The sequence below is a fragment of the Mustela nivalis genome (assembly GCF_964662115.1).
Source record: "Mustela nivalis genome assembly, chromosome: 9".
Classification (NCBI taxonomy): domain Eukaryota; kingdom Metazoa; phylum Chordata; class Mammalia; order Carnivora; family Mustelidae; genus Mustela; species Mustela nivalis.
In genome coordinates this window covers 89984467-89997091 of record NC_139028.1, presented here as the reverse complement: position 1 = coordinate 89997091, position 12625 = coordinate 89984467, and the positions used below count along the sequence as shown (strand labels likewise).

Below are 12625 nucleotides of genomic sequence, written 5' to 3'. Positions count from 1 at the left end.
AATCTGATTTGTTGACCTGTATTTATACTAGGATCGCAATATTATAAAATCTCCTCAAAACTCAAACAACAAAATGAGCAAAGTTCAAATATAATCAAAGATGTTCACTTCATGAAAATGTGACTAACTAGGACTTTTATAACATAATAAATATGAATTTTATTTATTACATAGGTAGGCTTTGCAAAGTGTAAACCACTACACAAAGCTGTTATTAATGGAGTTAATATGATATTTATTTCAAAATGGCTAATAAGTACAACTAATTTCATGACAGCTTTAAGTCATGAAAATATTTTTCTGACTGAACCATGCCTTAGTATATGGATTGGACTTATTTCAAGCAGTTACGATAATCCATAGTCTTAATGTAGTTTGGTGATAAGCTGCCATGAAAGAACGGTCAGGAATGGAAAACATTTGACAGATGTATTATAAAATAAAATTCTTGCTACTTGACAGTAGATACTATGACCGGATACAATGCTTCCAGGTAAACCTAAAGGCAACCCAGGGTACTCTCTTCCCGTGATAAAGGTGCTGCTTACCATGATAATCCTTATATAATGGGTTGGTTTCTCTCTCAGAACCAATGAATGATTCCAGACCAACTACTGTATCTGACAAGTTTGTAACACGAGTAATAACTGCTTTATTCTGTAAAACAAGAAAACAAAACACTTATTTTATGTTTAAAAACATAATATGTATTCAGTGCCATTATGCCACTTCAGTGAAAATGGTAGAGGAGATAAACTATCAACATAGAGGAGTAATTCAAAGCTGCCACAGGATGAAAACTGGACGAAAATATGCACTTAATTGAAAATTCTCGCCCATGTAGGTATGCTATTCTAGTTGGAAGAGCTGAGGGGACATACCTTATTTTTGGTAGGGAACATAAATGATTATTTTTCTTCTGTTTTAAGGGTCAAGGCTACCTTTATCCTCACACACTATTCTTTTTCAAATTACTTTACCCATTGGAAAATCTGACATCAGGATTCAGAAGCAGAAGATAGTACAGTATAATGTGGTGTAAGGCAAGGTCCCACTATCATCTGTCAACTGGGACCAGGTCCCAGCCCTGTAACAGCTGAGGTCCTCTGTATCATTTCAGAAGCACGGAAGGGTCCAGCTAAGAGACTGCAACATGGCTAGCTCTGGAGTCTTCTGTTCTCTCCTTCCAGATGCTGCTATTTGGCTCTGGGATAACAATAAAGGCAAAGAAAAGATGGTAGAAGACTAACGCTAGACTAGTAGCTTATGCTTTTTTTTCCAACACAACCTGACATGCTAAATAATGCATTGTTAAAAAAGGTCATATTTTAAGTAGTGAAGGTTCTAAAATGCCCAGAATTTCATGGCTATAAAAAAATCATTAAAAATATAATCATTAAATACCCCATAGGTTCTCCTGAATTGTATTATTTAATGGAGATTCAGTATTTCTTTTAGCCCCTGACAGAGTGATACGTCAGCAAATGTTTCGTATGTTATAACGTCTTTCATATGTTATAACATTTTTGCTCTCAAGTTCTAGGTAAGTTGAAAAAAATAGTTCTTTGTAAAATTTTATAATTTTGAAACTCCCATTTTATACCCTGGTAATATATACCAGTTTAAAAATAATCTTTAGAAAAGGATGGGAAATGTAAAACAGTTAAGAAAACTTTAGTTTGATCCTATGACCCCTGTTAGAGGAAAGTCTAATGAAAGTGAATGAAACACATTCACTTTCTGAAAACATGATTGACTACTGAGCTTACTAGTATTCCTCTGTTTCTTAAGTCCTCTAGTAGAGATTGCATAAGAATGAAAAACAAAAGAAAACTGGTCAATGTTATCTGACTCAGTCTGAAATACATAGTAGTTTCTGTCACTAAACATTATGCTGAAATGACTGGTTAACTCATACCTAGGGCAGTATTTGGAACTCCTCTGTAAGTGGAAATGTGTGTTGTATAAAGAATATTTTGGCCTTTGAATCAGTGCTCTTAAAAGGAACCAGCAAAAATAGTTATCCTTAATTGGCTTTAATACTCTTAATCACGTGGGTACCAAGTGTAGAAAAACAAACATAATTTGAAAATGCCTATTTTTTTCTAAGGCAATTTTTCATTCAATGGTGAGAAAATAATACAGATTGATTCCTTACTTTCAGTTCTATGCCACAGGGGATGGTCCTACTCCAGGAATAACAGGGGCTTCAGAGGCCATAAACAAGTTCCTCTCAATATTTCTTTAGCCAAAGACCATTATATCAAACTCATCCAGGTTGGGTTTCAGCCAGTTATTCTTCACCCAAACAAAAATGTCTGCCAGACATTCCAACAGCTGGGAGACAGTTCACAATGAGTCAACTTGAAAATGATTCATTGTGCTGAGTACTGAACAATGTTGGGGTGGGGGTGGGGTGTGGCTGGGTTGGTTGTAGAGGGTGAGAACAAGTGGGAGATGAAGAATAACCATGTGGTTCTCCCATGAAGAAGAATCTTAGATAACAACCAGCAGGCTCTTATCATTTCATTTTTAGGATAAACTCAACTGGGAAGAGTACTCCTGTCATGGACCCTCAGATGAACAAGCACTTATAAAGGCTACTGACAATATTTCTTAATCAAAAGGTCAGATTTCCTTTTATCTATACATAAAAGACTAAACCTTTGTATCTAAATATCTGAATCTAAAATGATAAAAGTTAGTTTTGTTAGAACTCAACTATTCAGATATGTAGTGATATAAGCTAGGGCTTTTTCAATTATTTTAATAATAGAAGTTGTAAGGTTTAAGGATGGAATTAGTCTTCCATTCAAGTAGTATATAAGCAAGGTCCTGTATATTTAGATGGACACCCTGACATTCAAAGAAGGTTTCTTTCTTTAACCTTAAAATTTACTAATAAACCACTTAACACCCTGTAACATTTGTCAATATTATAAATCTTTTTAGGGTAATTTATGGGAGATTTTAAAAAATCAACCCTCCACTTGGTGGAGAAAAATTAATGAATTGCAAAATAAAAGATGTATACAGGCTGGGTTTAGAAATCTCAGAAACTCATTCATATATTTAATTTATTGTGTTTCTAAGCTCTATCAGTTTATACTACAGTTATTAATTATAAACTAAATTTGATTTTAAAAGCTTTGATGAAGTATTAGAGCAAGAAAAAAGTTTTAATCATTACCACAAAGTAAGTTATATTTAACAATGACCTTACTGTTTTCTGCACAGCAGTTTTGAAAGTTTATGTAATGTGGTAAGCTAGATGGTGAAAGTTGACAGATAACTAAAAAATGTCTATAGAATAAAAAGTACTGGAAATTATGTAAGAATAACATCTAAGTTTCTGACTGAGATAATCTTTATCTTAATTATAAACTCATTCAGTATTCCAGTGATGAGATATTTGGGCATGTAAATGTACATATTTTTTAAAAAGCTGAAATAGTGTTACAGATTCCTTCTGTACCTCCAAGATGCATAGGGAGTATGGTATACTGACATAATCATATCTTAACAACCACTCTTGTCAAAAGGTCTCTCAAATCACAATGCTAATACTAAGTGGTCTTTTAGATAAAGATAGGCAAATTTACTTAAAAGAGTCTAAAATTAATAGCTTTAAAAATCCTCCAAAGCATAACAATCACAATTCACTTTAGGGCGAATGCACTATGGACAATAAATTGTCATAATATAATTCACAGTGTTCAGAAAGCTTTAGCATAATGCTCTGAGAAGAGAGGCCTTGAACTTCCACATTCTCATCTTCACAGATTCTAAGTGTTTTTATGTTATTAGCCAAGATGCGAAGCATCTTTGGTTTCTGAAGTATATGTGACTGGAAATGGAGAATCTCAAGGTATTTGTGCATCAATTACTGGGACATAAAGTTTGAGTAATTTTTGTGTTAATTTTGAAGTTGCTAACATTACAGTTTCTAATAAGGAACATTTGAGTAAGGACATTCAGGATTCACCAGTAGGAGTAAATTAATGGTTATATTCATGCATGGCACAATGACATCACCCAAGTATGTACAATGGTACTGCCACCCCTCCTCCTTGCCCATCTGGATGTGAAAATCCAGGATGGCTCAAAAATCCTCCCTCTACTAGACAAATCTCCCTTCACTCCTGGGTGAAAGTTGTCAGCTCTGGACAGTAGCCAAGACATGACTAGGAGGGAAGCCAGAAGAGAAGAGAGCCGGTGTCCAGGAGTTTTAAGAGTTTGCTGGCAGTCTCAAATAGCATTGTATTAAGTTACATAAAAGGTTCTTAAAGGTTCTTAAAACTTGCAGTGCAATTTCTTAATTATTTATTTAGATTTAAATCATGTCAAATGCTGTTGCAAACAAAAAAGGCAAATCAAAAGTCCAGTTGGTCATTTTTTACCCCAATTTTAATTTCACAAAATATTTCAGTTTTTATTTTGATTATTTCTTGCTTGGTTTCATAGGATGTTTCCTGTTTTCTTTTATAGAATGGTAACCTCTTTATTAGGATATGCCAAATCCATTAAATGGATTTTAAATAAAGGAAGATTAGTTTAATGCTCCCTTGCAATTCAAAGCTCATTAAACCAAAACTATGAACTTCAACAGATAAAATTCAACTACTGCCACATAAGCTCCCTCCATTTTCTAATAAAAATAGTTCAGATACCTCTTTAGAGTAACCAAGTAACAATCAGAAACCCTAAACCCTGAATGTTTTCTTACTTTCTTTGACCCAATTATCTCAACAATATAAAAAGATACAGTTTGTCCCAATACAAAGTATACTGCCCGGAGAGATTTTTAACAAGAGATTAAAAAGTAATTAACCAGTCACTTAATTATTAAGAAGCTTGAAAAGAAAAAAAAATCAATTGACAAAAACATTTATGCAATGGCTCAAATAAGTTTTTGAGTTACTAAAATAAGAAAGGTAGCAAATATACAACATAAAAGGTAGAGCTCCCATTTGATATATGGCACACATAACAGATTTGGGACTACAATAGTGCAAAAGCACTACTAAGTTAATATTGAAAAGTTAAAGAAAGATTTAAATTACTTTATGTTTGAACCTATTACATGATATGATGTGTGTCTATATGTGTGTGTATGTTGGGGGCGGGGGGGAAGAATCCCAAGAAAAGCAAGTATACTACTCCACAGCTCACGTTATAACATTTTTCTGAGAAATAATATGCATAGAAACACAGACATACTAGAATTAATGACATTTCTTTGTCATGTAATTTTAAAAAGCTTGAATAAAAGATAAATCTAGAGATATGTAATGCGGTATTTGTTTTTCTATGCTTATTAAGTTCTACATTCTTTAGGATTGAGACTATGAAGTAATAAAATTGTTTATACTGTAAGTTTTTACAAACCTTCCATCTTCCCCAGAGTTGTCATTTACTCATAGATTAAATTTTTATTTTATAAAAATATTTTATAGTGGGAAAAATAATTCTGTTCATAATTATTTTGAGTTTAAGAAAGAATATAATTTTATCAAATCAAGTTATACTAATAAATATTTATAATACCTTAGTAAAGGTATTAGATTAAATCTTTCCAGATTTAATACTGAACTTTTATTGAAATTCACATAGCTAATTTTAAAATACAGAAGAACTTGTGTAAATTTTAAAAATTGTAGCTATAACACTCTCTTGGTAGCATCATATATGATATTTATGTAGGAACATCATAAACATATTTTGATTCATTGTTCTAATGCTTTAAAACATATCCACAAAAGAGCTTATGGCAAATATACTTAACTTCAAGGGCAAAATAAATTCCTAATTGTCAAATTCTACTAGGATTAAGCAACGGAGCCACATCTTTTTGTGATTTCTATGTGTTCAAATACTTGGTATTCTAAGTTTTGGTGTGAAAATTTTTTTAAGAACACATGATGTTTTCAGAAATATTACTTACTTTTACACTGGCTTCAAATAGTACCTGCTTTGCAGAACATCAGTTTTTTTTTTTCCAGTTTTCTTTTCAATAGGTTATTCTATTAAACATTTTAAAAAATCTTAATATTCTGAACACTCTTATACATGGGGTAAGCAAAATATTATAATGAATAGGGTCAAGAGAATAATGGTATAATATTCAAAATTAATTTTAGGTATTTTTACATAAATGATAGTTTCATACTACACATATGGACATTTGCATCTTTGGTTTAAAAATATATAATGGGTAACTTCTTAAATCAGAAATTTGTTGCCTACTACTTTCTACTTGAAACTGTTAAAATGTAATTCACAGATGTCCAAAAGCTCATAGCTTGCCTGGAAAAACAATTGCTAATATCCAAATATCAAACAGAGCATCCAGCTGATGTTTGTGATGCAGTGGTAGGTTAAAGATACTAAAGTTTAAAATCAGCTTAGAATAATCCCATATTGAGTATAAAATGATAGCCTGTCATCAGGAACAGGCTGACAGAGCCAGGTCCAGATGGGAGACTGGCTGGGAAAAGAGCTGAGGCAGGTGGGAAAATGATGGGAACCTGACGGCAGACAGGACTACTCCCTCTGCTGGCAAGGTTCTCATCTGCTTGAATTTTTAACTAATGACTAGCTTTTCTTTAATTATTGAAGATAACACCAATAAATTATGTAAGGTCTTCCTTCTTTAGTTGGCTGTTCTGCATTTGCACATTTTCAAATTCATGGTATCCTATTTTTCACCAGATTAATTTCTCAGAGATATAAGGATCCAATGTTTCACCAGGAGGTCCAATTATTTATCTTGTAATTTAATTGCATCCTAAGCATAAGCAAATGTAGCATTGCTTTTTATAATATAAGGCCTTTAAAAATTCAGAATGCCTTTGATTTTATATTTGTTGATTTATGTACTTTCTTGAAGAAAGACATTTCTTGGGCTACCGACTTCACAATCTCTTTCTCAGGCTCTGCATAATGCCCCGTAATGAAATAATATAGAAATGAACCATATAAATCAACTATACAGGGAACAAGGAAACAGCATGTCACAGCAAAACAGCATAGATGTACAGCGCCAAACCTATCTGATAATCTAATGATCTGAGTTTACAGATATTATGTACTAATATGTAAGAAATTAAGAACTAATGTTTACACAAAAAATTTGTTAAATTTTACAGAAAAATTATTCAATATTTGATTTTCAATGTAAGTTAATAGCTGCAGCAAAAACATTTAGTAAAAATCTGTTCTAAGATTTTGGCCTACAACCAGAAGCTCCCAGAACAGGAGGGATCAGCTTTTTCACCCACTGTTCTCATCTGAATCCTGGCTTAAAAGCTATTCCAGCTCCCAGCTTTCCAGAAGGCTCCATCCCAGGAATCCCTGCCTGCCATTTGGTTTGCTGATTTTAATCTCTCAGGACTTTCTTACAGTGGCTCTACTATGCTGAACTGGCACTTGCTTCTAGAAGTGAGTTATTATTAAACCTGTAGGTCAATTGTGGCACTAACAACTCTTTGGAAGCTTTCAGCCACAGTGTACAATTTGCTAGTCTAATTAAATATTAATTCTAAGTGTTACATTTTGTGGCTAAGAGCTTTTATTTTCCATCATCAGCCTGGAAGAGAAAGAGGTTACAAGGCTAATTTAATCTCTCCCCTTGTCCTCCCCAACATTAAAGATTAACTACATAGGGTGCGAAAACATTATTAAAGAAGCAGAAACTCTTTATATAATAATAATGCAATTAATAGCAAAAGGCTAAAACATAATGTTAGGATATAATATATGGCCTGGTACTTAAAGAGTTTTAAATTATATTTAGTTACAAGCACATTTTCTTTCAATATTAAGAAATAAGTATCTTTTTTTGAAGATAGTAATCTTTCTTTAAGAGAAAGTATGCATCCAGGTATATAAGTAGGAAAAACTCAAAACTTACATTTTCTCACAGGTATTTTTCAGACAGCTTGTAACACCAAAGATTAAAAGCTTAGTAATTTTATTTGTTAAAAAAAGGCAAAATTAAATAAAGTTGTATCTATTTTCTGTACATAAAAAGTGATGAAGTCAAAGATAGTTTATAATAAAAATAATTAACATTAAAGATCCTTTTTCCTTTTTTCTTCTACCATGTTCAAGTGGACTGAACACAGAGGTCTCTTTCTGCTTCTGTTCCCAGAACAGTTGTGTCCATGCGTGGACACTGGGCATTATAAAGACTGCAGTCCAACAGCCAAAGATTCCATATGCCCTAACAGATGACTCAATCTCCATACTGTGATGAGACGTTTCACTATTTCTATCATTGATATATTTGAAAATTTTGGCTCTAAACAGTACTTTAACAACCACCATCACTACAAGGAAATACAGTAGGAATCACTGTATGAAATGTAATATCACAAAGTTATTTTAGAACAAAAAAGTTTTAAAATTATTTTTCTTTTTATGGCTTGCTGAATATGCTTTGGTTAGATTAAGTATAATGAAAGATTTCTAAGTGGTAATTTTTCCCTGTAGAGATACACATTTATCTTATTGACCATTTCAAATATCTTGCTCTTATTTAATATGCATAGTTACACTAAGGTAAAATGTTACGTACTCTGCAACTAATTGTATATATAGACAGAAACTTACAGATAATTTGGAGTTTATTTGTATAAAAAGTTTCAAACATCCTTGGCCAAAAAAGTAAATTAAATACATCTGTAAAATATATATAAGCTAAGATTTCATTTAAAAAATTAATCAGATACCAGAATATGTAATATAAAACAGAAGAAAATAAAAATTGGAGCTATAAGAATTACAGATTCTTATAAGTAGCCTACAGTAGCAAAGTCTATTATTCATTATTGTGAAGAATAATAGATTCTTTTACAATGCACCAGACTCATATGAAGTTACTAAATTTTCAAAGATTAGAATTTGACACATATGGTGCAATATTAAAATAGGTTTAATACAATTCAGCAGAGTTCTTAAAATTGCTTCTTTTTACACTTTTAAAAATGTTAATTTCTTACAAGCTACTTCAGACTGGTTGAAAAGATCTAGAAAAATAAAAACCAGATTCTCAGTTGAGAATACCTTGATTAAGGAACTCATGAAAAACTGACAGCCAGAATATCTAACTTTATCTTCTAGTAATTGGTAACTATGATCAAGAGATTAAACCTAATCTCTAATTTTCATCCTTAAATATTGCCCTTAGCAAAGTGCATTTAAACAGACCACTTAAAATAGATTACATTATGTGACAGAAGGTGATGCTATGCTTCCTATAATGACACTCTTATCAACAACTACATTAAAAATATTTCCCAAAATTTTATAGATGTAAACTCACAAAAGTATGTTGTTCCTTCACCATGTAATTATTTTTAGTTCTTGTTTTAAAAATAAAAGATTTCACACTGAGAGAAATTCACAAGGCCACTGAAGTCCACATTTCATAATCCCATATTAGTGGTTAGTTCTAAGGAGTCCACTACCTAACTTAGAGTTTAGCTGCTAAGATACTCAGAATGAACACAAAAGTTTATGGATGTGAAAAGACTTGTTCAGAATTTCTCTATTTGAAACATTCACTCATTGCAATGGGTTCAAAGCTTTATTACTTTAATGTAAAATATTAATATGAAAATATATCAATTAAATAACTAAAACCTTCAATTTTCAAGAGACATTATAACAAGACGTTTTCTTCCTGCTTTCCTTCAGAAAATAAACTTTCCTTAGTATAAAGGAACATACTGGTGATGGTTTTCTTTAAAGAGATAGATGGGGGAAAATGTCCACAGATCAAATTGTTGGAAAACTTTGGTTAAATGATAAAAACTGAATAAGACTATTAAATGACCAAATGCCAATGACAATAAGTCAAAATATGCTCTAGGCCACTTTCAAATGAGGAATCTATTTTGAATAAAATAAAGTTTAAATAGTTTATAAACTAATGTTCTGTAAGCAAATACATTAAATGTTGGCACTATTTAGAAGTATTCTAGAATGAGAAAATATTATTTAATATTTTATCATGAATAATGTCAGAGAAGTTTTCATCCCTGCATTATTACAGTTAAGGAGAAATTTATTAGGTTGTTCTTTATATTTAAAAATTTCTTTAAAAAGTAGGATATGACAGTTTGAATAAATTAGCAATAATAAAAAGTAAATTTTCTTCCTGAAAGGGAAGCTCTGAGAAAGGCATAGAAAAATATCTCCCCACCTATTTTAATCAAAATTCTAAGTTCTTTGATATTTATTTCCTCACAGTTTCAGGTAAAAGTGTTTTTGATCAATAAAAACAAATCAAGAACAACCTGTCATAGATTGTGTAAATAAAATGCATTAGTTAAGAGAAATTTACTTTCCTTTTACCTTACCAGTGAACTCATAATAAGGCATAAAGCTAATTTTTTGGCATAAAACTTAATTTTTATTTCCAAAAAGAACAAAAGTTATCAGTTATCATTTTCTTCAAGCACACAATTGTCACTAGGAACTAAAAATGAAATTAATTTAAAAGGCAGAAAATGTTATATAATTTGGAGGTAGATGACAGATTTTACTATTAGTAAGCCAGTTCCCATTTATAAGAGCAAAAAAATGATAGTTTCATATCTTGCTAGTTGTGGAAATCAAACAGTACCCTATTGTAACTGCTTCAAAGGTATCACTTTGCAAAAAATCTCATTAAAAAGTTTCGAACGGTGCACAAACATTTCTAACGGTAAATGGGAAGAAGCAGTAGAATGTTCAATGTACCTGAAACAGAACCACCTTTAAATTAGAAATTTATACTTAAGTTTTAAAAAGCTTAAGTAATATTCTCATACTTAAATAATACATAGTGAGAGTTTCAAGGTAGGGTTTAGTTATTTTTCTTAGATGTAACCTTCCCTCTTCCCGCCCCCCCCCCCCCAATCCACGACAACCTTCATTCGACAACAGTTTTGAACAGTTGAGTTGTGAGAACGTGAGCAGCTGCTGTTATTATAACTAAAGGTCTGTCTACGGCTTGAGTCTGAGAGACCACATGTTCGGCTGTCCTCTCATCTTGCCATCCTCACCAATTAACTATTAACATGGAGGGCTGTACACATGCTCTGGGGGGGCTCTTTAACAGGCTTCTTGGCGAGTGGAACAACTACACAGCAGGGATCTGGGAACTGGGTAATGCTGGAATATAGGGGAGCCGGCCGTAGTTCTGCTCTTTCTAAGGACACTTGACTCCATCGTCTAGCATGTGACAAAGTTTGTATTTAACTTGGCCATTTTCATATATATTTTCAATACAATGTCTCTGAGCAGATGCCCAAACTATTTTCTAGAAAGAGACGTATTAATATGAGTAATGTTATAACCTCACAGGGAAAATTGTTTAAGACAATACATTTATTAAGACACTCATAATATATTTGGTGAATAATTTTAGTGTTTTCTTAACAGATATTTAGAATTTATTTTTACACATTTGTTTCAATGTATGCTTGTTATTTTTTACCTGTGCTGTTATGGAAATAAGTTTTAACCCAAAGAAAATTAAAAAAAAAAAATTCAAGTTCAAAGTTGTGAGGTTGAACACAAAATATTTCAAAGGCAAATTTAAAAATAATTCTTCTTCATTCTGCTTGCCAAAGTCTTATTATAACAATAAATTCAAGTCAGTTTTGAATCTATGTCATTATTTTCCCTATTTTAACTTTTCCTCCTCTTTGCAATTTCCTTAACTATGTGTTCCTTCCCTACAATGAAATTAAACATGGGAAGCATGCCAAAAGTATAATAAAGGGTAACTAATCATTACTGTACAAGTCTGACAGAATGCTAATAACTAAAGTAAGAACGCTGATTGGCTGTTTTACCAATTTAAGAGATATAGATATTTTACGTATTATTAATCTAGTGATATTTTACACAACATAATCAACTAAACGTATCACAATTCTGTTACCCTATAGATGTTTAATTATATGACATTCCCAAAGATATGAAACTACACTTGTATTTCCTGCAGAAACCATTTTACTATCAAATTTCAAGCACAAGCTTGCAAATACTCACATATACTCCTTTTCTGCTCCATTCACACTATTTTTTACGTTGCTGAAAAACCTCCACAAGGATTGGGATATTGTCTTATTTACTACTATCTCCCCTATATTCACTTCTATATCCCTACAAGTACCAAGGCCTGCAATAAATATTTGTTAAGTGAATGAATAAGTTAAATTACCCTTAGACATTCAATCACCACTTAAATCCTGACTTAGAGTCTATAGGAATGGCACTGGTCATAGTGGAGAAGCAGCTGACATACGATGTTAAAAAGAGTCACGGTACAACATGGTGTGAGGTTACTATGACTTAGAGGGCCACCCGACTTCAGGCATGCTTCCTGGTCTGTCTCAGGACAAAGCTATGAGAAGACTGTCAGAGTCTTTCATGAAAAGAGAAAGGAAGCTGCTCATCTACTGCTTTGATGGACTTGTACACCCTATTTTTTTTTGTCACCTGATCTCTGTTCAAATTTTCAATTTTGGAAGTCTTTTTAAATAAGAATAGGGAAGGTAAAGATTGCTGACCTATACTAAGTGCCTGCTATGTGTCAGTAGTGCGTCAGCACATATCGTCGCTAATTCTC

General features: G+C 32.2%; 1 protein-coding gene across 2 annotated transcripts in view; it reads right to left on the bottom strand.

Annotated features, from left to right (window-relative positions):
* Positions 1 to 12625, bottom strand: part of ELP4 (elongator acetyltransferase complex subunit 4) — a 243826-nt gene that overhangs the window by 124874 nt on the left and 106327 nt on the right. For both annotated transcript variants that reach the window (XR_014316313.1, XM_082748867.1), the window contains exon 8: positions 549 to 657. Coding sequence is in view for 1 of the 2 variants with exons in the window: in XM_082748867.1 (XP_082604993.1) it covers positions 549 to 657 (109 nt within the window). In the remaining variant the exon portion in view is untranslated. The remainder of the gene's footprint in view (positions 1 to 548; positions 658 to 12625) is intronic.